The 20,841-nt window shown below is 51.2% G+C and overlaps 8 protein-coding genes across 8 annotated transcripts; 5 read left to right on the top strand and 3 right to left on the bottom strand.

The window, feature by feature from the left end:
• Positions 1–270: 270 nt before the first annotated feature.
• JCM6883_005463 (C2H2-type zinc finger protein) lies at positions 271–2,609 on the bottom strand (the record flags this gene model as incomplete). The annotated part of the gene is made up of 3 exons (XM_076632401.1): positions 271–774; positions 860–924; positions 1,001–2,609. The coding sequence occupies 3 exons, from the start codon at positions 2,607–2,609 to the stop codon at positions 271–273; spliced, it is 2,178 nt and encodes a 725-aa protein (XP_076487553.1).
• A 751-nt stretch (positions 2,610–3,360) lies between these two features.
• JCM6883_005462 (glutathione S-transferase family protein) lies at positions 3,361–4,498 on the top strand (the record flags this gene model as incomplete). The annotated part of the gene is made up of 6 exons (XM_076632400.1): positions 3,361–3,550; positions 3,611–3,668; positions 3,748–3,949; positions 4,019–4,091; positions 4,161–4,275; positions 4,354–4,498. 6 exons carry the CDS (start codon positions 3,361–3,363, stop codon positions 4,496–4,498), a joined length of 783 nt encoding a protein of 260 aa, XP_076487552.1.
• Positions 4,499–4,733: 235 nt separating this feature from the next.
• Positions 4,734–7,280, top strand: JCM6883_005461 (flavin-containing monooxygenase; the record flags this gene model as incomplete). Its single annotated transcript, XM_076632399.1, has 16 exons — positions 4,734–4,816; positions 4,878–4,961; positions 5,025–5,066; positions 5,137–5,185; positions 5,252–5,309; positions 5,375–5,668; positions 5,735–5,880; positions 5,938–6,053; positions 6,116–6,182; positions 6,250–6,399; positions 6,464–6,482; positions 6,547–6,659; positions 6,723–6,793; positions 6,855–7,017; positions 7,082–7,117; positions 7,194–7,280. The coding sequence occupies 16 exons, from the start codon at positions 4,734–4,736 to the stop codon at positions 7,278–7,280; spliced, it is 1,578 nt and encodes a 525-aa protein (XP_076487551.1).
• A 1,096-nt stretch (positions 7,281–8,376) lies between these two features.
• On the top strand, positions 8,377–9,531 carry JCM6883_005460 (F-box protein; the record flags this gene model as incomplete). Its single annotated transcript, XM_076632398.1, has 1 exon — positions 8,377–9,531. One exon carries the CDS (start codon positions 8,377–8,379, stop codon positions 9,529–9,531), a length of 1,155 nt encoding a protein of 384 aa, XP_076487550.1.
• Positions 9,532–10,481: 950 nt separating this feature from the next.
• Positions 10,482–11,294, top strand: JCM6883_005459 (EAP30/Vps36 family vacuolar-sorting protein; the record flags this gene model as incomplete). The annotated part of the gene is made up of 1 exon (XM_076632397.1): positions 10,482–11,294. One exon carries the CDS (start codon positions 10,482–10,484, stop codon positions 11,292–11,294), a length of 813 nt encoding a protein of 270 aa, XP_076487549.1.
• A 1,241-nt stretch (positions 11,295–12,535) lies between these two features.
• JCM6883_005458 (uncharacterized protein) lies at positions 12,536–16,112 on the bottom strand (the record flags this gene model as incomplete). Its single annotated transcript, XM_076632396.1, has 11 exons — positions 12,536–13,344; positions 13,408–14,171; positions 14,242–14,344; positions 14,409–14,572; positions 14,643–14,765; positions 14,837–15,187; positions 15,257–15,434; positions 15,511–15,612; positions 15,675–15,814; positions 15,892–16,012; positions 16,076–16,112. The coding sequence occupies 11 exons, from the start codon at positions 16,110–16,112 to the stop codon at positions 12,536–12,538; spliced, it is 2,892 nt and encodes a 963-aa protein (XP_076487548.1).
• A 677-nt stretch (positions 16,113–16,789) lies between these two features.
• JCM6883_005457 (uncharacterized protein) lies at positions 16,790–18,224 on the bottom strand (the record flags this gene model as incomplete). Its single annotated transcript, XM_076632395.1, has 5 exons — positions 16,790–17,675; positions 17,745–17,848; positions 17,922–17,970; positions 18,047–18,140; positions 18,200–18,224. 5 exons carry the CDS (start codon positions 18,222–18,224, stop codon positions 16,790–16,792), a joined length of 1,158 nt encoding a protein of 385 aa, XP_076487547.1.
• Positions 18,225–18,779: 555 nt separating this feature from the next.
• On the top strand, positions 18,780–20,130 carry JCM6883_005456 (uncharacterized protein; the record flags this gene model as incomplete). The annotated part of the gene is made up of 5 exons (XM_076632394.1): positions 18,780–19,133; positions 19,200–19,359; positions 19,418–19,537; positions 19,596–19,784; positions 19,874–20,130. 5 exons carry the CDS (start codon positions 18,780–18,782, stop codon positions 20,128–20,130), a joined length of 1,080 nt encoding a protein of 359 aa, XP_076487546.1.
• Positions 20,131–20,841: the final 711 nt, after the last annotated feature.

The following is a 20,841-nucleotide window of genomic DNA, read 5'->3' as shown; positions in this document are numbered from 1 at the left end:
ACTCTGCCCTACTTCGTTTGTATACGACTCGAATGCACGACTTCACTCGCTATGAACCTCTAGTCCATGCGCGCATCGGCCCCCGATACTTTCGCTGCTTCGGACTTGTTTCACTCTCAGGCAGAAGAACTCGTCACGAAGGAAACTGGGTATCAAACAGATAGTCAATCCCACTAGAGTAATACACAGTAGAGTAGTGGTATAGGGGAACAATCCAGGCAAAGGACAGCAAAGAGCGAACGTAAGCAGGGTCAAGGGGAAGAAATCGTTTCAAGTTGAACGAGAAGCCATCGATGGTGAAGGGAATACGAACGATTCAGGACGATGCTCAGGACGAACTGTACGACGATGCTGAGGCGGCGGTGGTGAAGCGAATCGAGGAGAATCTCGTTCCTCCTCCTGCTCGTGATGATTATCGGAATCCGATGAGGTATAATCCCTCGTCACCTTCTTCTTCTCCATCGACATCGACGTCGACCCCGCCATCGTCCTCCTCTTCTTTCTCGTCGTCTCGTCTCGACGTTCCTCCTCCGATCGACGTTGATTCGATCCAGTCGCAGGCGGAGGAGAATAAATTGATTCCCCTTCCCTTCCTTCTCCTTCTCTCGCTTCTCCTGCTTCTCCTGCGTGTAAGCTAGCTAATCCCTGTTCTTGTACTTGCTTACAGATCTCGCGGGATTCTCGTTCGACTTGTTCCAAACGACGGTTGAAACATTCGGCGATTTGGGCCGAGAACTCTTCGATTGATTGGTTGGGCGATTTGTGAACTCGTAACTATTCAACAAGCGACGGGGATGTGTCAGTCTCTTCGTTCGCGGACATAGGGGATGAGAAGAGAAAGAGGGAGAGGGAGACGGACGTGTTGGTTAAGGTTATCGTGTCGGGAGAAATACTTCCCACATCCAGGCCATTGACATTGGAACGCTAGAAACTCGACGACACAGACGATTCAGTAGTCGAACAACAAAGGAAGAGGTGAAGAAATGTGAGTGAAGCTCACGTTTTTCCCCCGTGTGAATCGACCTAACATGTCTTTGCAGGTGTTCCCCTCTCTTGAAGACCTTTCCACAATCCTTAACCTTACAAACGAACGTCTTCTTCTTTCTCCCTTGCGGCAACATCGAATCTCCGAATCCTCCTCCTCTTTGCCTCTCGTCCAACGTCTCAATCTCGTCGCCTTGTTCAACCGCCGTCGTTGAATCATGACGAGGGAACCCTAAAAGAGTCCTAGGTTTTCTCCCCCTCGAACTCTTCGTCGGTAATCGATCGAAATCCAACCCTTTCGGTATCAACGGTGCATTCCAGGCTCTTCCTCCTCTCCCTCCTCCTCCTATCTCTCCTCCTTCGGCTCCTCGACTGTGACTCTGACTCTGATGGTTCCCCGCTACTGAGAGGGAGAGGGTTTGAGTGATGAACAAAGGTTGTTGTTGTAAAGTCGCTAGACGAACCGCTTCAGGCGCCAACATCGATTGAGGACTCGGTCGAAAAATCCCTACGCTCGAACGAGACGTCGAACTCGAACGCGAACCGTTGGCTTTTGGAAGAAGAGAGCTTGAGACTTTGGGAAGAGAGAGAGATTTGGGAGGTTTAGATGAAGAAGAAGAAGAAGCCTGAGGAGGTGGGGCGAAAGTCGTTGGAGGAGTCGTTATGATTGAGGGAAGTCGAGGAGTGCTGGAGGCGTTGCGAGAGGCGGCTGAAGGACGAGGAGCAGGAGCGGGGGGAGCGAAGAGAAGTTTACGAGACGAGGGAGCGGAGATGACTCGTCGTGAGTCGGGAGCTTTCGAGGCGGTTTTCTCGGATGGACGATGGGAAGGACGATTTCGAGACTGGAGGCGATGAGGAAGAAGGGGATTGTGGAGAGAAGCGGGACGAGGAGCGGGACGAGGCGTGAAAATTGGAGAAGGGAAAGAATAATCGGTTTGACGAGGAGAATCGGAACGCCTCGACGTTGACACGGAGTAGTGAGGTCGAGGGGAGTGCTTGGGAGGAGGAGAAGGAGAGCAGTGCTCTGAAGGATCCGGGAGATGTACCATCGGAGGAGGAAGAGGTCGACGATGATAAACGGGTGATTCAATCCGACTCGAACGATGCGCTAGGTAAGGAGGAGGAGGTAATTGATCTTCATGAGGAGGATACGGCGTCAAGAGCTTCGAGAACGAGAAGGACGACAGAATCTGTCGTGCGTCGCGACCATCGTAAATCGCTTGACCTAGAGTCGAGAATTGAGCTCCTCGAACTTCTTCTTCTTGACCGTATTGATGTCCTCCTCCTCCTCTTTCCTCTGTCCTCGGTTCGTAGCTCCTAGGCTCGTAGTCTCGGTAGGTTGCGCGATCTTGATGAGGTAAGAAATGCGACAACAAAGGAGGTTCATACGAAAATTGAGGTTCCGGAGAAGTCTCGACAAAACTCGGTGTTGAGGGAGTGGGTCGTTCGGGTAGAGCTTTGAAAGACGAGGGGACGACCGGATCGGCGGTACGAGGTGCGGGAGGGAAAGAGTAAGAGGTGAGAGTTGACGAAGCGGAGAGAGGGGAGAGGTACTGCGAAGGACGGTCGGAGGCAGAGTACGTGCGGGGCCGAGAGGAGCAAGAGGAAAGTCGAGACAGTTCCATCGCGCTCTGTAGAGTGAATCTTCAGATTCTTCCATCGGCTGATGAGAGGGACAAATCGACTCACGTTACCAGAATTGAGCAAGGTTGTTTCGACTTCAGCGTCGAGACCGATGATTAGCTCGGTCGGATGTAGTGTTTCAGGAGGAGCTACCGATTCTCGAAGGGAGACGACGAACGGTGCGCCAGAGGAACGAGAGCGCGAGGGGGAGAAGGAAGAGAAGGAGGGGGGAGGGGGGGAGAGAGGAGAGGAGAGGAAAGGAGAGGAGGAGGGAGGAAGGGGAAGGAAGGAAAGAGGAGAGAAGAAGCAGAAGGAGAAAGAGGAGAGCGTGGATCAATTGAAAAAGGGAAACGAGAGGTTCGTGCGTTTTGAAGGGACCGTCTCTCTTGCGCATCCACCTCTTTCAGCGACGGTTGTCTTCGTCTTTGTCGCTCCCGTGCTGCCACGGTGCGTCCCTCTGTCTCTCGAACTCTGATCCTGCTGACCGTGCTTTGCTCGTCTTTCGCTCGCATGGCAGTCTCTCGCATCTTCCCTCCTGACCGACCCACGGCCTCGTTCGTCCTCCCGAGAGGATCCTCGACCGTTACACCTGCGCTTCCTCACCGACCACAGATCGTTCCAACCTTTTCGTCCTCGCCTTGACCCTCGAAGGGAACGGCTTGCCGACAACTGTCTACGTGTCAAGATCGATCTAACCCCTCAACCTGCTGCTACATCTCTCCCGCCAACCTCTCAAGCTACGGCTCACTCAGCATGTCGGAACCAATCATCATCTTCTACGACCTCGTGCCTTCCTCCTCCAGCCGCTTGTTCTACTCCCCAAATACGATGAAGACGCGTCTCTCGCTCGCGCACAAAGGTGTCCCGTTCGAGACGAAGGCGGTCACTTATAATGATACGAGGACTTGGTTGAAGGATAAGACTGGATTCGAGCGGGTCTTCTGTGAGTCGCTCGTAGCTGACAATTTCCGAATTACTGTGAGCTGGAGATGGTTTCTCACAGGTCCTCTGATCGAGTTGCCCGACGGGACATTCTTAATGGATTCATGGAAGATTGCCGAGTGAGTCCTCGGTCCTGAAAGACGAGACTATCGCGAATTCGCTAAACCCGTTTCTTTCGGAATCGACTTGCACTCGCAGATGGCTCGACGAGACTTATCCCGACGCTCCTTCCCTCTTCGAGCCCGATCTATCAACTCCTATCGATCCAGCTTCGCCTTCTCGCACCCTCGCGAAGAATTTCGCTTGGATGTTTTCAGAAGGATTCGGTTCTTCCGATTCTCAATGGTCAACCTTTGTCGAACTCGCTGCTGAACCTCTACGGAAGCTTATGGAACCTGAAGTGAGTCGAAGTTTCCACTGAAGCTGCTGGTGAAGGAAAGATTGCTGACGGAATCATCGACTTGCACAGGTCGCTGAATATTTCTCCTCGGATGCGAAGAACGGAACGGGAGCTTGGGATGCTTTGAGGGCCAAGGACCAGAGTGAATTCACCCTCTACTTTGCCTCCATCCGTTCAGGAAGCTGAAGCTAGTTTCGTTCGAGCGTTGCAGATGAGATGCTCCAACATGCGAAATCTTCACTTCTTCCTCTCGACTCTACGCTTTCAAGAACGCATTACCTTGCGGGCAACAATCCCGGATACGTCGATTACGTGGCATATGGAAGGTGAGCTTGGTCTGTACTTGAGAGTGCGGCTGTCGCCACGCTGTTTCTGATTTCGCAGAATTTTCGACTCGAGAATAGGTACATCATGATGCGCTCGGTCGTTCCGGAGCTCGCGAAGGAAGTATGGGAGAACGATAGTGTACCCCGAGTAAGGGACTGGTTACGTAGACTCGAACAGAAGTTTGCCGTTGAGCTCAAAGAAGTTTTGGATGAAATGCAATGAGCTCGTTCTCTCTCTCATCAGTCGGGAGAGCGGCGAGTCCGGCGAAACAGGCTCCGAATACCCGAGTATCTCGCTTCCGTCGAAGTGTTCGTTTGTTTGAAAAGTCGACAGCTTTGCCAAAAACGAAAAGTCACCGCTTGAATTTGCCGGACGAGGTGAATTTCGATTGTCGGCCCCATCCATCTCCTCCGACTTCTGCTTCTCTCTTCCTCCCACTTCACACGACTTCGATATCATGTCCGTATCAGAGAAACACTTCACCACCTGGGATGGCTACCACCAGACTTCCGCTGCCGATGAGAAAGATCATTATGGATGGTCAGTTTCTCCTCCTCTCTGCCCTCACTCGTCTCGAAACTCATGTCCTGTGGATATATAGCATCATCATGGGCGCAGGACTATCCGGAATGGCTGCCGCGATTCAAATGAAGAAGAAGATGGGATTCGAAGATGTGCTTGTTTAGTGAGTCTCCCTCCTCTCTCAGTCGCTCTGTTCACTGTGACTGACATCGGGTGCGATCCACAGTGAGAAGAGCAGCGATGTCGGAGGTACCTGGAACTTGAACAGGTGAGTTTACTCGGAGTGAGCCTCGATTCGGCTTCTTTCGCAAGACTGACCTTTTGTTCGCGATCGATAGATATCCCGGAGCTGCCTGCGATATCCCTATCTCTCTCTACTCGTTCTCTGTAAGCTGTCTGCTTCGAAGTGTTTTCGAGCGAAAACTGAGATTGATTTGTTCGCCGTTCTTTCAGTTTGAGCCTGCCTACGATATCTCGACTCAATGGGCCGGTCAGCGCGAGATCCTCAACTGTGAGTCATTTCGATATCCTCCTTATGGCAAAAGGCGACTCAGGCTAATATTTTCTTCGTCGCAGACCTTCACGGCGTCAAAGAAAAATGCAACCTCGATTACGTCGTCTTCCGTACCGCCGTCGAAGAAGCTCGATTCTCGAGAAAGACTGGTCTCTGGACTCTCTCCGTCCGTGATCTCGAAACGAAGGAGGTCCGAACCCGAACTTGCAACATTTTGATCTCCTGTCTCGGAGGTCTAAGTATTCCGAACAACCCTCCTTTCGACCCGAAGGACTTTGATGGACATGTTTTCCACTCGGCGCAATGGGATCACTCCGTCGATATCAAGGGAAAAGATGTCGTTATCGTTGGAAACGGCAAGTCGCAACTCTTCCTCCGCCCATATACCGAACCTCAATCTGATCTCTCTTTGCGTCGAACAGGTTGCTCTGCAGCTCAGATCGTTCCCGAAATCGTCAAAGACTGCAAATCCGTCACTCAAATCGCTCGTTCTCGTCAATCGATTCTTCGTCGAGTTGCCGTTCCCGACAACTGGCTTTTGCGTTTCCTCATGAGATGGGTTCCTGGAGTGAGTCTCAGCACTTCCTTCTCTCGATGCAATCAAGCTGACGATGTTGCTCCATAGCTCGGATGGTTTATTCGAACAATGATCTTCTTTGTCATGGAAACGCATTTCAAAATTGTCGATATTCGAAAGGGTGAAAAGTTCCGTCAACAGACTGTCAAGGATACCGTTAAGTAGTCAGTCGCACACCGCTCCATTCCCAACTTTGCGATCGACTAACCCTCCCTGTCGTCCTCAGCATCAAAGAAACTGCTCCTCAAAAGTACTGGGAAGTTCTGAAACCTGATTTCGATATCGCCGCCAAGGTGCGTCGCCTTTCTTTCTCTGCTCTGCTAATGTACGCATGTCTGATATCACGAGCGGCCTATATAGCGACGAGTCTTCGATAGCGGTTACTACAAAGCCCTTCACTCGCCGAACATGGAACTCATCGCCGACGACGTCGTCACGCATGCGAAGGGAGACACGGTATACACGAAGAACGGTCGAAAGGTCAAAGCTGATGTGATCGTCTTGGCTACTGTGAGTTCGCGAAGTAATTCAGTTCAAGCGGATCGGAACTGATTTTCAACTTTCTGGCTTACAGGGTTTCCGAGTATCGGATTGTCCGCTCACTTTATCAACCTCTGACAGTACGACTAAGACTGATGATCCTCCCTTGATGACTAGGGTTGTTTCCTCTCAAAATCTACAACGACGAAGGAGTTCAACTTCAGAACAAACTCAACAACAACGGAGTCAAGAACTTCCAATCGACCTGCGTTTCTGACTTCCCCAACTTTGTAAGTCTCCATTGACGTCCCTTGTATCGACTGCTGGTCTGACTCGGCACCTCGAATCGACAGTTCTGGTTGATGGGTCCTCAATCCGCGACTGGACACTCGTCTGTTCTCTTCACTTCCGAATGTCAAATCACGTACGCCTACTCCTCTTCTCCCTCGTCGAGATTCAAGCTGATCCATCGCTTCTCTCGACAGTCTCATGTTCCGATTGATCAAACCGATTCTCAAGCAACTTCGCAAGCCTCAACTCCTCATCCCGGCCCCTTACGTCGAAGTCACGAAGAAGGCAGAGGACGAATTCATGGCGAACATTCGAAAAGAGATGAAGAAGAAGGTTTGGGAGAAGGATGGAGGAGTCGTAAGTTGGCTTTCCTCCTTCTCGCGTAGTCGACTCAGCTGACCTCTCTCGATCTCGTCTCTAGAGTTGGTACGTCGACCAAAAGACTGGGTTGTATCACGTGAGCTTAACCCGTGATGTCCTCTTCCCGTCGAAGTCTCTCACTGACTTTGACTTTTCATTTCGTCCGCTTCCAGACTCTCTACCCTTACTCTCAAATCAACTTCTGGCGACGCTGCACCTTCATGCGACTCAGCGACAAGTTCGTCTGGACCGGCGTGTAGAAAGGCTGTCCATTCCATTTCACTTTCTCAGCTGTACATCTCTTCGCTCCTTTCTCTCTGTGCCCCTCTCAATTGGACAAGTTTCCTTCGCCTCCTACGACTCTTACTTACTTATCGCCATGTTGCAACTCTGTACCTCAATCCCTTCCACGAGCTTGACCTGCGCTGAGAGAGGTGCAAAGAGTTTCGAATGGTCAGTCCATTCAGTAGACTTCAGCTTGTGCTGGGCGCTGGACGTCTAAAGGTCTAGAGAGAGCTTAGTTACCGTTCTTAGTAATGCGTAGCGAACAGCACCTTGATTGCGGGCAAAGGGCGACGCTGCGACAAAGGGACGGTCGTTTACAAAGTTCTGCGAAGAAACTCCGTCCTCTTCCAGTCCCTCGCTATTCAGACTCGCTGAACCATCAGTGCAAATCAAACTGAGGCAGCTACTGTAATACAAGTACAAAATGAGGCAGGGAGCCGGAAACGACGCGAATGAGCTCAACCGATAAGCTGATATCAACGAAAACGAAAGACCCCTCTAGACGTTTCGGAGCGAGGCAGAATCGCTTTCATTGGCTACGATGGTGCTATCGAAGCTATTCCAGGATCTTACGTTGAATAGAGTGAAGTGATGAAGGTCAAAAGGGACTCGACGAATGTTCCTCGGCTTGCTCTCTCCCTCTCACCTACAAATCGGCCAACCAAGTCGCTCAATCAAGAGATACGAGTAAAGGGTAGCATCTGAACACGGTCTCACGCTCGGCAGTGCAAACCTCAAACCGAAATCTCCCTTCATCAATCGAATTCACAACTTGTCGTCAACAGCGTCGAACCGAACCCTGAGACTGTCTGAGCTACTGGAGGGTCATTGAAATACTCTCGTGAGTCTATATAACCCAGCGATCAAATCTCGTGAGCGAGTTGCGCGAACTTCGCTCGATTTCCCACTCTCCTCGAGGTAGCTCTCTTGCCTCCCTTGATTTTCCCCTCAGTCCCTTCATCCCAGTCGATAGTCGCTTTTCTAGTAAATCTGAAGTGCCAAGGAGAAACGCTGACCTTTTTCCGACTCGATAGATCCATCCAGTTCCTCTCCCTCCTCTCGCTTTCGACGATGCCAATCCCTTTCCTCCCCAACGAACTCGTCGATCAGATCCTGAGTTACATCGACCCTTTGAATCCCTTCCATCACGACCTTGTTTCGACTTCTCTCGTCTGTCGCAATTGGCTCGAACCTTCGAGGAAATACCTCTATCGCTCGGTCAACTTCGTCATCGTCATGGACCAAGGCTCTTCAGAATACGCTCACCCTTTGGATGTCAAAGTCGCCCGCTATTCTGAAAGTAGTTGGCGACTACTCTCGACTGTGGGAACCAACTCGAAGTTGGCCTCGCTCGTCAAGAATGTGTCGTTCCGTCGCGGCTACATTGACTTGGGGGTCGAATGCTCTGCGGTCTTCGTTACGACTCAGACGCTTATTGCGACGGTGATGGGGCTTCTAACCCGAGCAACCTCTTTCCGCTTTGACAACGACGAATGGTTCAATCTCAAGCACTGTGGTGCCTTCTTCCCCCACTTGGATCGACTACAAACTCTCAGCTTCGACAAGGTTGTCAAATCAGAGTGCTTTGGGCCGCTCAGTAGACTCCCGAATCTCCGTTCCCTCGAACTGAGTGAACACCCTCTCGATTCTGTCCAACCATCGATCCTTTCGCAAGCGCAATCGCCCTTCGTCTCGAGACTACAAAAACTCTTCCTCCTCGACTCCTCTGCAGAAGTCTTCGACGCCCTCTGCGCCGGCTCGAAAAGCTCTCTTCGAAAACTCAAGATTCCCCTCAACCTCCTTCCGAAGTTCCATGTCTCGGAATGGCCCAGCTTGACCCACCTTTCAATCTGCCACTCTTCGGCTTCGTACCCATCCTCCGCTGAGATTACGTCCTTCCTCAGTTCCCTCCGCTTTTCGTGCCCGATCCTCGACGAACTCACTCTCTCGCGCGAAGCTCTCTCCCTACTTGAGAAAGACTCGGAATTCGACTACTTTTTACCAAGATCTTGCATTCGCATCAATTTGACAGTGTTCCCCTTCTTTGAGACTGCCCTTTCATTCGTTCACCGAGGAGATTCTCACCCTGGAATTCGCGAACTCCGCCTTTACGACAATCCCAACGTACCTGACGGCGACCACAAAAGAACCGAGCTGGTACTTGCCGGGTTGCGCGCTCTGTTGGAGAAAGCAGGAGTCGAATTGATTTGGTATTGGGACGAGTGAGTTTGTTTCTGTTTTGGCGAAATTCCTCAGCTCATCCTACCGTTTGACCATTCTTTGCAGTCGTTGAACAGCTAAGATGATTGGAGGAAAAAGACTCGAGAGTAATAAACCGAAAGAAGATCGAGAAGAAGGAATCGAAGGACGAGTCGCTCTGTTCTGTCGAAATCGTTGTTGTCTGTTGTGATTGATCTGATGTTTCTCGCCGATGATGCGCTCCCTAGACTTTTGCCACCGTGGGCGATCGTCCCGCGAAACGCTTGACGGAAACTAGCGACCTACAGTAAGCCCTTTCTTGCGTTCCGTCGAAAGGCTCGAATCAGGTCTCTCTGCCACCTTCCTTTCGGGTCTCAAGATCGCCCTGAAGACCTCCTCGTGCCATACCTTCTCGCGCATCTGTTCGGAGCTGAGTTGTCGACGTGGCTGAAGCAGCAAGAAACGGAAACAAAGTCAGGTTCGAGTCCAGCGCGGTCCTTGACGAAAGAGCGACCGAGAACCAGCAAGAGCAGCTTGAGACGGAACGAAGGAAGCTGTCGAGGACCGAAAGGAACGACGGATGCAGGGTCAGACCAGTGCGAGGGAACAGGGAGGACTTGGAGGGGGACCGGGGAAAAGAGGACACTTTATTCGGAGCAAAGGTGTGATCGAGTCTCTCTGCGAGGTACGAAGCAGCTCGTACCTTGCCGTTGATGTGGTTCTGATCTCGTGCCGCGCAGACCACACACCAACGCCTGGTCAAGGAGGCGGAGCGGGAGGGTTGAATGAGGAGGGGAAAGTACTCATACTCCTCCCGAGGGAGGACCAAAGCAGCGCGGCGGAGAGCACAGCAGTCAAAGCTTTCGTCGAGCTTCAAGAGAGCCTTTACGAGGGTGTCGGTGAGAGGTAGGAAGCGAAAAAAGATCAAGCTTTCCTTTCCCTTTCTCTCCCCTCTTCCAACTCGATCCACTCTCGGAATGGCACGCCGTACAGCCGGATACAGCTCATTGCAACGGCATCTCGACTCTGCGAACTCTTACTCTTCGTTATCTTCTTCCCTCGCGGCTCAACAATCCGCTTCTCTCGCTGCTCAACTCTCTACCTTCCAATCCGCTCTCTCTACGTTCTCGAGTCACCATCGACAGAAGATCCTGTCCTCTCCCGAATTCCGAACTCACTTCTCGCAGCTGTGCGCCGAGTTGGGAGTCGATCCCTTGGGAGGAGGAGCGAAAGGATTATGGGATAAAATGGGCGTGGGAGATTGGTATTACGCTCTAGGAGTACAAATCGTCGACGTCTGCTTGAAGAAACGAGATCGAGGAGGTGGGTTAGTCGCGTTAGATGAAGTCTTAAGCGATGTGAGGCGATTGAGGTCGATTCCCTCCTCTTCCTCCACAACAACGACGACGAATGGAAAGAGTACGACGACTGCGGATGTATCGGAATCGGATGTACAAAGAGCGATCGAAGCGCTGGATCCTCTAGGTTGCGGATACAGGATAATTCAAGTCGGAGGAAAGAAAGTCGTTCGATGTTCTCCTGGCGGACTCGACAAAGATTCTCTCGTCGTGATAGAAGCCGCATCCGATACGGGGCGAGGAGCAGTTACGCGGGATGAAGTGCAGGCATTCACAGAGAAGGAAACGGGAGAGAAATGGAGGATGGATAGAGTCGAGCACGCGATTGAGAAAGCTTTGATGGAGGATGGAATGATCTGGCTGGACGAGTACAACGATGGAATTACAGTCAAGCGAGAGTATTGGTCTCCCGCGTTGTATGTCATGGAGTGAACTTCTCGCTCGAAAGAAGGTGAGTCTACTTCTCTTCTCCCTTTCTTCGCGGGTTCATGGACTGATCCTTGACTATGTAACGACAGTCTACATCAATGTACGACTATATATCACTCTCCTCGTTTTCGACTCTCACTTTCTGTTGTCGTTCCTTGTCGACCGTTTCTTAAAATTGAAAAGGTACGAGTTCGCTCATCTCTCTCGATTTCGGCTTCGTTAGCTGATCTTCATGCATCCGCGTCTAGCTCTTCCTATCTGTACGACTATCGACGTCCTCTATGTTGTCTATCTGTTGCTGTTCTCGTCTGTTTGTCCCTTTGAAATCGCAAAGTTCATTCGATTTACTCCCTCGAATTCATGAGTATACGCCACGTCGTGCGCCTCGTAGAATCTGGAGGTGTCGCCGCGTTGCTCGCCCTTCGAGAGTTGGAGGACTGAACCATTCAACGAGATCTCGATGTAAGCCGATGAACAAACTCTGAAGTGGTAGAGGGAGAAGGAAGAGTTGTTTCGGCTTTTGATCTCTTCCCTTTCTGAATCACTCGACTCGCTAGACACCATCGTTGAGGCTCGCAATCCACGTTCGTCTACTCAGCAACCTGTCCGACCGGTTCAGCCTTGCATCAGGCTCAGTCCTCGCTTCCTTCTCCGTTCCGTGTGTTCTCCGCTCTCTCTCCATTGCCTTCCGCTGCTAGGGAAGTTCAGGGATTCCTGCTAGGCTGCCGGGGCTCATGATCTCTGCTCATACTATACAAACGAGATTGATCTTCGCCCACTAGAATTGGAACGTCTCATCGAGGACTCAAAAGAACAAGTTGCCAATCTGCCTCGACACCCGGAAGAATCGCTCTCGAAGGCTTCAGTGCCTCTCACTAATCGTCAAAGGATCGTGTATTCCCGATCTTGATCGAGCTTAGCTCGTTTCGCACTCGAGTCACTACACTTTTGCTGAGAAATCTTACAATCTCCTTTGTTCTCTCCCGAGCTTCGTTCCAGTTCGAGTAGGAATGCGCTGCATTTCGTAAAGCTCAAAGACAAGGACGTTGAACAGAGACAACGAGTAGTAACAAAGAAAATCGAGAGAGAACGAGGAGAAGAAAACGAAAGAATGCAAACAACAAATACTTGAAACGACAAGATGGAGTGAGGACTCGTGAAAAGCGAACCTAAAGCTGAGTAGTACAGATGAGGAGAGAGACGGAGAGAGAGAATCCTACAAACGCGAGAGAGACAACGAAAAACTAGATGTCGTCTCTCACTTTCCCACCTTTTCCTTTATTCTGAACGACCCAAACTCGCGAAGCCGAACCTTCTACGACACAAGCCGTTGCCTGATCTCCCAACGCACGACGGACTTCGGTCGATACACAGATCGAGCGTTGAACTCGGTCCGCGTGAGTTTTGAGGAGTTGGGTGATTTCGGCGGAATGAGAGGGAGCGTCGAGACGAGAACGACCGACGAGGACGACGAGAGGACGAGGAGAGTCGGAGGAAGAGAGGGAAGCGACACGAGAGAGGACGTATTGGATTGGTTGAGACGTCGATTGTTTCTCGTGAGTGATTCGTTTGAGAGCTTCTTCGAGTTCTTTCGTTCGGGGTTGAGTTTCACCGTCGGAGGAGGAGGACGTAGGAGAGAAGTAACGGTGTAGGAGAACGTCATCTTGAGCTTCAGATTCCATTCCGTTTCCTTCTCGAGCGAGAGTCGGGTAGAGAGTATCGGTAGCGTTCGCAGCTCCGTGTACCGTAAACGTTGGGTTCTCTTGTTCCGACGACGAGCTCGGTGATTGGTGAACCTTCTCGTCGTTGAAAGAGGTAGAATTGCTCAAAGCGAGGTCGGCGGAGGTGGGTTCGGCAGCTCGAACGACGTGGAGAACGGTTGCGGAGAGATGAGGGTTCGCCGAGACGAGTTGAACGAGAAGACGAAGACAGGCTCGATCGTCGGAACCACCGTGGAAGGGGAGGAAGATGTGAGAGTTGTAGATTGGGAGAGAACCGTTCGATGCAGTAGTCGAGGGAGCCGTTTCGAGGAAGAGTGAGACATTGCAAGGCGCTACGCAGAGAGAGACATCAGTATTGAACTCTTGTAGAGTTAGTAGAGCAAGAGTAGACTCACCTTCAGCAAAGACTCTTCGAGCAAACGTCGCATAACTCGCCGCTTCTCCACCACTCCTTCCTCTCGCTCCCTTCGAATCATTCAATCCGAACAAGCCCTCAAGCGGGTTCCTAATGTATTGTTCGATCAACCCACCATCAACCTCATCGACTTCTTTCCCTTTCCCATTGTTCGAAGGATCTTGAGCCGCATCGAGCGACCAAGGAATCACGACCATTTCCGATTCTTCTTCTTCGACCCATTTCGAAATCTGAAAAGAGTATTGCTCCTCTGATAGAATGTTTAGTCGAGAATTGACGGGGACACCGAGACCGGCCGCGAAGGAACGGAGGAGATGAGAGAGAGCGTCGGAGCGAAGAAGGGTTGGGATCGGAGAGGCGGCGTGGAGGAGAGCAGAAGTACGTTCAGTGAGAGCGACGAGACGGAATGCGGCGAGGGAAACGATCGATTTCGAGCTTGAGGGAGAAGAAGGAGGTCCTTTACGGTCGACTTCGGTCGACGAGGTTTCGTCGGAGGTAGAAGAATCGGTAGTGAGTTCTGATTGACCTTTCACGAGTCGTACGACGTCCATGATGGGTCCGAAATGGTCGAGTTGCTCGAGAACGATCGCGAATCGAGAAATGGGTTTCGAAGAGAGATCCGATTCGGTCGTCGAACGAGAGAGGTCGCGATCACTCGAAGTGAGAGTCTTGCGTTCAAGTTCGAGCTTGCGACGGTACGAGGCGGGATAGAAGGCGATCGTGAGAGGAGCGGTCAAGAGGGTACTGTTTTGATTTCGATTCAGTACGAAAAACAGTCGAGAGAATGCGAGAGGATGAGGAGAGGATGACTGACCTGACGACGGCCATCATAACGAAGATCGAGAAGACCTCTGCGTTCAAGACTCCCGCTTGAAGTCCGATGTTGAGCACGATGATTTCGACCAAACCCTTACAAGCTAAATTCGCACGAAGAATGTGGGTTAGTCTCAAAGCAGCTACTAACGGCACATGCAAACGTACCCATTAGACTTCCGACCGCACCAGATTCCCTCCAAGTCATTCCGAACACACGAGCGACTGCTCCGGAAGCAGCGAATTTACTGAAGAACGCGACGACGATGACGCAGATCGTCCAGGCCCACATCTTGCCCGTGTTGAGCAAGGCGAGATCGGTTTTGAATCCACTGTGGGTCGACGGATATCTGGTCAATCTCAAGCGCTAAAGAGAGAGATTGTCCAATCGAAGAGACCCACGAGAGTGCGAAATAGATCGGAAGGAAAAGGACCGAGACGAGATCCTCGATCTTTTCGGTAAGAGGTGAACGGATATCTTTCGGAACGATCAAACCAACCAGGAAAGCACCGAAAATAGCGTGACTACGAACCCCGACTCATCTTCCATCAGTTACCGTCCTTCCAGGTCGAATGCGCGAGAGAGAGTGACTCACATTCCGAGTTTATCAGTGAACCAAGCGCTCGCGAGGACCGCAAACACGACTGAAACCGTCATAGTTTGACTCGGACCCCATTCTCCCGAACTCCTCGTTTTCCTCGACAACAACTTGAGTAGCGGTCTCCCTACGAACCAAAGGAAGAGAACCCAGGCAATACAGGTCAAGAGCGTGTAGAGGACGATTAGACCCGAGGCGGCGTTCGAGAGGGTGATGGCGAGGGCGAGGAGGAGCCAACCGACTACGTCGTTGCCGACTCCGGCGGAGAGGGCGATCACTCCGACAGAGGTTTGGATCAGGTCTTCGTCGAGAAGAATACGGGATAAGACGGGCATCGCAGTGATTGAGCTGAACGAGCAAACAAGTCAGCTCGAGAGAGAGGGAAAAAGGAGACAAAAGAGGATTTTTGGGGCTCACAAAGCGGTTCCGACGAAAAGAATGAACACTCCGAAACTTTTCGAAGGGTCGATAAAGTTTCGATATACTCCTACGGCAACTGCAGCCCCTAAAGCGAAAGGTACCGCGATTGAAGCGACCGAGATCGTCGTACTGATTTTTGCGTTGCGACGGAATAAACCCAAGTCGATCTCCATACCTACGCACGCAATTCTCGGGTCGAGTCAGTCGTCGAAGGTGTAGTTGGAGTGGAGTGGGAGAAGAAGGGAACGAACCGATAAGGAAGAGGAACAGAGTCAAACCGATATTCGCGACGAGATACAAATAAGGAATTGAAGCCGAAGGGAAAATCATCGTCGTAAACCCGGGAATACGACCTAGTGAAGCCCTCATCTCGTCAGTGATTTGTTATCGTCTGACAAGAGAAGTGCAAGCTCACCGAATGCGGTTGGACCGAGTAAAATCCCTGCAACGATTTCACTAATTACTCGAGGTTGTCGTGCATAGCGTAATCCTACGTGCAAGATCCTCGAAAAAGCGACGATTATGAACGCCTGAACGATGAACAGCGCGAGGGGACTGTTTCGAGAGAGGGACAAGGAAAGTTGAGCTAGATCTCGCCGCGCTGAAATGGGAGAAATGAGGGGGGGACTCACTCGGAACTCGAGAATGCGATAGGACTAGGAGCATGTGGATCGAAGAGACCTGCCGATTGTCGCTGAGATGCGGAGGGAGGTAGAACCGTCGTGATTGTCGAGAGGGGAGTTCCGACGAGCGCTAATCAACCTTACAAGAGATTAGCTCTCCCGTTTCGTCGGTAAGACAGAATTGGGGACTTACTCGCAGTCACTTTCGCTACTGTCGAAGTAGCCGACATGTTGAAAGAAGGCGATGAAAGAGAGAGAGGGGGAAAGATGTGGAGCGGGACAAGTGGAGCGGGACAAGAGAGGGAGATGGTGGGGCTACTGGTAGAAAGGACCAAGGAAGGAGGTGCTTGAAGAGCTATCCAAATGAATGGGCTCCTGCGCTTTCAACTAGCAGAGGGGGTTCAAGGCAGGAGGTTCGATCGGGTTGCTTGAAAGGCCTGGTGACCTCTCTGCGGTAGGGGAGAGCTTAAGAACGTGGCGTGTAGTACGATAGCTGTTGTTCTTGGCTTCTTGAAGGTTGAGCGGATGATGAGAGACGGAGAGAATGAACGGCAACGAACGAACTTTGAATTTCGCAGATCGCTCGAAGACTTGGAAAAAGTCTGGGCCCGCTTAGAAGCTCAAAGACTCCCTCGAGCTGCATGGACGCGAGGACACGTAGCAATCAGTTAAGGTGAATCGAGAAGGGAGAGAGGCTGCAGGCGAAAGAACAAAACTCGAATCGAAAACATCTTTCGTTTCGCAATGTCGAAACTCGGGGCAGATTGAGCTCGAACGCCCCCGATCCGCGACCACTGTAGCTCGACTGAGACGTTGGGAGTGTGAACCCAGCCACACTACCGAGGTCTCTGCTCCGTTCATCGCCTATGAGCTTACAACAGGTAAATTACGAATGATAACTAGTTTTTCAATCTCCTTCCTTCATCCTCTCCTCAATCGATGACCCTTCCTCCTCCTCCTCTTCTTTTACTTTCGGACTACTAGCCCTAACGAACCTACTCCTCAAACTATCCTCCGGTTTCTCCTCCTTGATCATCATTAAATCATTCGGACTCATTCCCTTGTGCTGCTGCAGTGTCTTCTCGTCCTCTTTCGAATCGGGTGAACCATTACTACTCGTTGTTGTTGTTGTTGTGGGGGGTAGATTCGTAGTTGTTGAAGAAAGAGCGATTGGTTCAGCAGCTTCGAGTCCTCCTGATCCGGGATCTACTTCATCGACTAATCCTCCGGTTGGAGTAGCCGTTTCTGGGATTTTCGGAGGTGAACCGTTATGCAGAGGATGAGAGGGTCGAGTAGTTTCGATTGGGAGAGTAGTGAGGGAGTTTCGGGAAGGACTAGAGGAAGAAGAAGGAGGATCATCGTCGTCGAATGCGGAGGTTGGAACGGGAGAGGATTTCTTAGATGATGAGGATGAGGAGGAGGATAGCCAGGGTATAGGGGATAAGAGGGGTATCACTTGAGGGGTTGATTTGGGAGAGGAAGAAGAGGCAGAAGGGGAAGAGAGAGAAGGGATTAAAGTTGGAGTAGTCGAACGACGATGAGTGTGATGAGCTGGTGAATGTACTTTATCGTCGTGAACGATTCCGAGCGAATGGGATTCGAGAGTTTCGGCAGAAGTTGAAGCGACGGCAGCGGCGAGTAATGGGTCGGAGGAGGAATCTTCGGTGAATACTGATTGTTCGGAAGTTACGCTGAGGACTCGATTCACAGCTCGAAGGTATTTTGGGAGTGATTTGTAGCACGTCCGTGGGTAGAGGAGGAGCTCGCATAGTCGTTGTATCGTAAAGGGTGGTCTATCTCATACCAAGTTTTCGCGAATCAGTGAAACGGGGACTATGTCGAGCGAAGAGAGGAACGCTCACCCTGTAAAGTAGTCTATTGTCTCGTACGCTCTTGACCGTGTATGATATGCTTCTTCCGGTGCTAGAGGGTACGGTGGCCCCAAATCTAGAAAGTTTTCAATCGCCTGTGGACGAAGGCACCGGAGTTCAGTCAGCTGAGCTCATTCAGTTCTGACTTGGTAGGCCGGCGTCTCGCACCTTTGCTAATTTGTATTTGATCATATCGCGTAGTATCGGCCAATCTGCGCTATAAGAGGGAGAGAGTAACGAGAGAGATGATGTCAATTTTAAAGTCGAGTGAAGAAGGAAAAGGTAGAGCTCACTCGACGACATTCGTACTACTGATCTGTTCTAGTAACTCATCGAACGCTGGCTGATACTCGAATCCTGGCGAGAGTTGAGGCGGAGGAACAACAACTGCAGATGAGGAAGCGAGTTAGTTGAGACGCAGACGGGGAGACGCGTGGAGTACGTACAACCATTCGCGGTTCCTTCTCCCATTAGTTCTGCTCGAGGTTATAGAGGCGGAGATGTCGGTCGCGTGAGAGAAGCTCTAAAAGAAGATTCGAGATCGCGTTTCGTTCCGTTGACTTCCTCCGTCTCGATGGAATATTGGCGCCGTCCAGTCCGTTCACTACGGAAGATGTACAGCAGAGCGGGAATGGCGACCTCGCAGCTGCTCGCTCATTACTTCACGATGATCTTCGACTTCCGAATCTCGACTCTTCAATCACCTACTCTTCGGTTTCTCGCTCTGATCTGGTGCGAGGTGGACATTGAAACGGAAGTAGGCTGTACGAACCCGGAAGAGGACCCGGAAACACTGGCGTGGATGTTACGAATGTTCAAGGATATCGGTTCCTCGTCTCTCACCTCTTCTCGCCTCACGCTCCGTTCCGCCGCTCAGCCTGACCTCAGAATACAGCCGAATATGATGCTAGGAGTGATGGGACAAGTTTCGGCAACTCCGCGGCGATGATGACCCGTTTTCGCAGGAAAAGGCTTCGTGCTTCGTTTCCTTCTTTCCTTTCTCTCTCCACTTCACTGGAGCTAGACATGGATCGACCGCTTTACGACTACGACCACGATCAGAACAGCTTTATCGCTGAACCGATCTACAACGATCCGTACTCGACTCCCTACAGCTACTCTGAAGGTCCTCAACTTTCGTACGGACACCAGTTCCCCCTCGATTACGATTACGATTCGCGTGAACTTCCCGGTGCTTACTCGTACGACGAAGGAGACCTGTACGATGATCGAGGGTATGCGGTAGACGAGCGAGTGTGGGACGATGGACGATTCGATCTGGAAGAATACACGAATTGGATTGATCGTGAAGTCCCGATTTACGATGCGTGGGGAGATGAAAGGTGGGATGAACAACAGTATGCTATGGCTGACTTACTTGTGAGTCGAATCGCTGAACTCTCTTCCGTCGCGAACGAGTGTTGAAGGCATTCGTGTCATCGATAGTATTTCCAACAACAACTCGAATTGGATCACACGCTGGATGAGATTGAAAGAATGAGGAGATGGGAAGAGAGGTTGGAGTGGGAAGAGCTTGAGGAGGAGGAAAGGTTGAGACAGTATCAACTCTCGGATTTGAATCGTTTATCTCGTCTCGGTCTCGACAGTCAGTACAATCTCTTTCAGTCTTTGAAACAGAACGGATCTGACTCGCAGCGATATAGACGGGTTCTGGAGCAGGAGATTCGGAGGACGTCAAGTCGATCTCTCGCATCTTCGTTCAGTTCCGATTCGTCGAGGTTTGTTTTCGACGCCGTATCGCTCGAGTTTCGTTCGTCATCCTAGTACGTCCTGCATAACTCTTCAGCGGTCATACGCTCGCTGACGGAATGAAGTTCGTAGCTCTCGGTCGTCGTTACCAACCTTATTTTTCTCGTTCTGCTCTCCGCGCTTACCGTCCTTCGCGCATCCAACCGTCATCTTCAGCCTCTTACGGAAATTATCCTCGTCATGATCATTCCGCCTATGCGATTTCGACGGATCTGCGAAACCAAGATCTGATCAGTCGTTTACGAATCGCAGACTTGAGAGGTAAGCTTTTTTTCCTGCTTTGGAACCTTGCTCTAATCTGTATAGTCTCGACCACCGTATTCAGTAAACCCTTTGTTGTCTGCTCCTAGCCTCTCTCGCGTCCATCTCGCCTACCGACCGCGCCCTAGCTCTCGAAGAATCTCGTCGAATTCGTCAAGTCCTCCACACCGATCAAATCCCCATCCCGACATCATCCGACTACTCTCGAGAACGAACACGTGGAGCAATGTTCCGGGAAGAGGAGTTGAGGAGAGAAAGGGACGAGATCAGAAGGGATTGGGAGTCGAGGAGGAGGGTCGAGAGGGTTGAGAATGAATTGGAGAGTGAGCGGAGACGAAGGTTTTGAGCGGGAACGTATGTTGAGCTGTCTAGGAACCTGGAGCGGCGGGTGATGGAGTAGAAATCTGGTGATTGAGAGAGAAGCTGAGAAACCAAGGAAACGAAAACTGAAGTTCAGCTTTCGCAATTCTGTGAAATAGCATTTTTTCGGTCGCTCGTTCGAGCTCTACTACTCTGAATGCTCTCGTAAGACATCTGTGAGATGATCACCCCTCGATCGAGCTTGAAGAAGAGACTATATCGAGCGAACTGACAGGTTGAACTCCTTCACTTCTGCCTCGACTCTCAATCCCTCCTGAATCCGCTCGAATGCCTCAGCAGTCACTTCATCCGATTCTTCCGGTTGGTTAAGCCAGTTCACCAGACCCCAGCCTCGCTCTTTACCCGGCAATCTCTCTTCGTCAATTTCGATCTCTCAACCTCGGGCAACCGCTGCGAGGACTCTCTGGTGAGTCGAAGGAGGTCATGAGTCTGCGGGAAGCTGATTCAGGGCCGTATAATTCTACCACAGCAACTCGACCGAACGCTCAATCGACCTCCGCCTCAACGCTCGCTTTGATACCGCTCTCTGCTCCAGAATCAGCGTGCTGTCGGCGGTACGAATGCTTCGAGCTGGCTCTGGCCTATCTGGAATTCCTTCAGCAGCCGATCCGCGGAAGTTCTCCGGAGCTTGAAAACCGGGATCGCTTTTCGACTAAACTCGTTCTCTCTCTTCTCT

Source organism: Sporobolomyces salmoneus (genome assembly GCF_050403485.1).
Source record: "Sporobolomyces salmoneus JCM6883 DNA, S_salmoneus_JCM6883_v1_ctg26, whole genome shotgun sequence".
In the NCBI taxonomy this organism is placed as follows: domain Eukaryota; kingdom Fungi; phylum Basidiomycota; class Microbotryomycetes; order Sporidiobolales; family Sporidiobolaceae; genus Sporobolomyces; species Sporobolomyces salmoneus.
The sequence above is the reverse complement of the archived record's forward strand: the minus strand, read 5'-3'. Positions and strand labels throughout refer to the sequence as shown.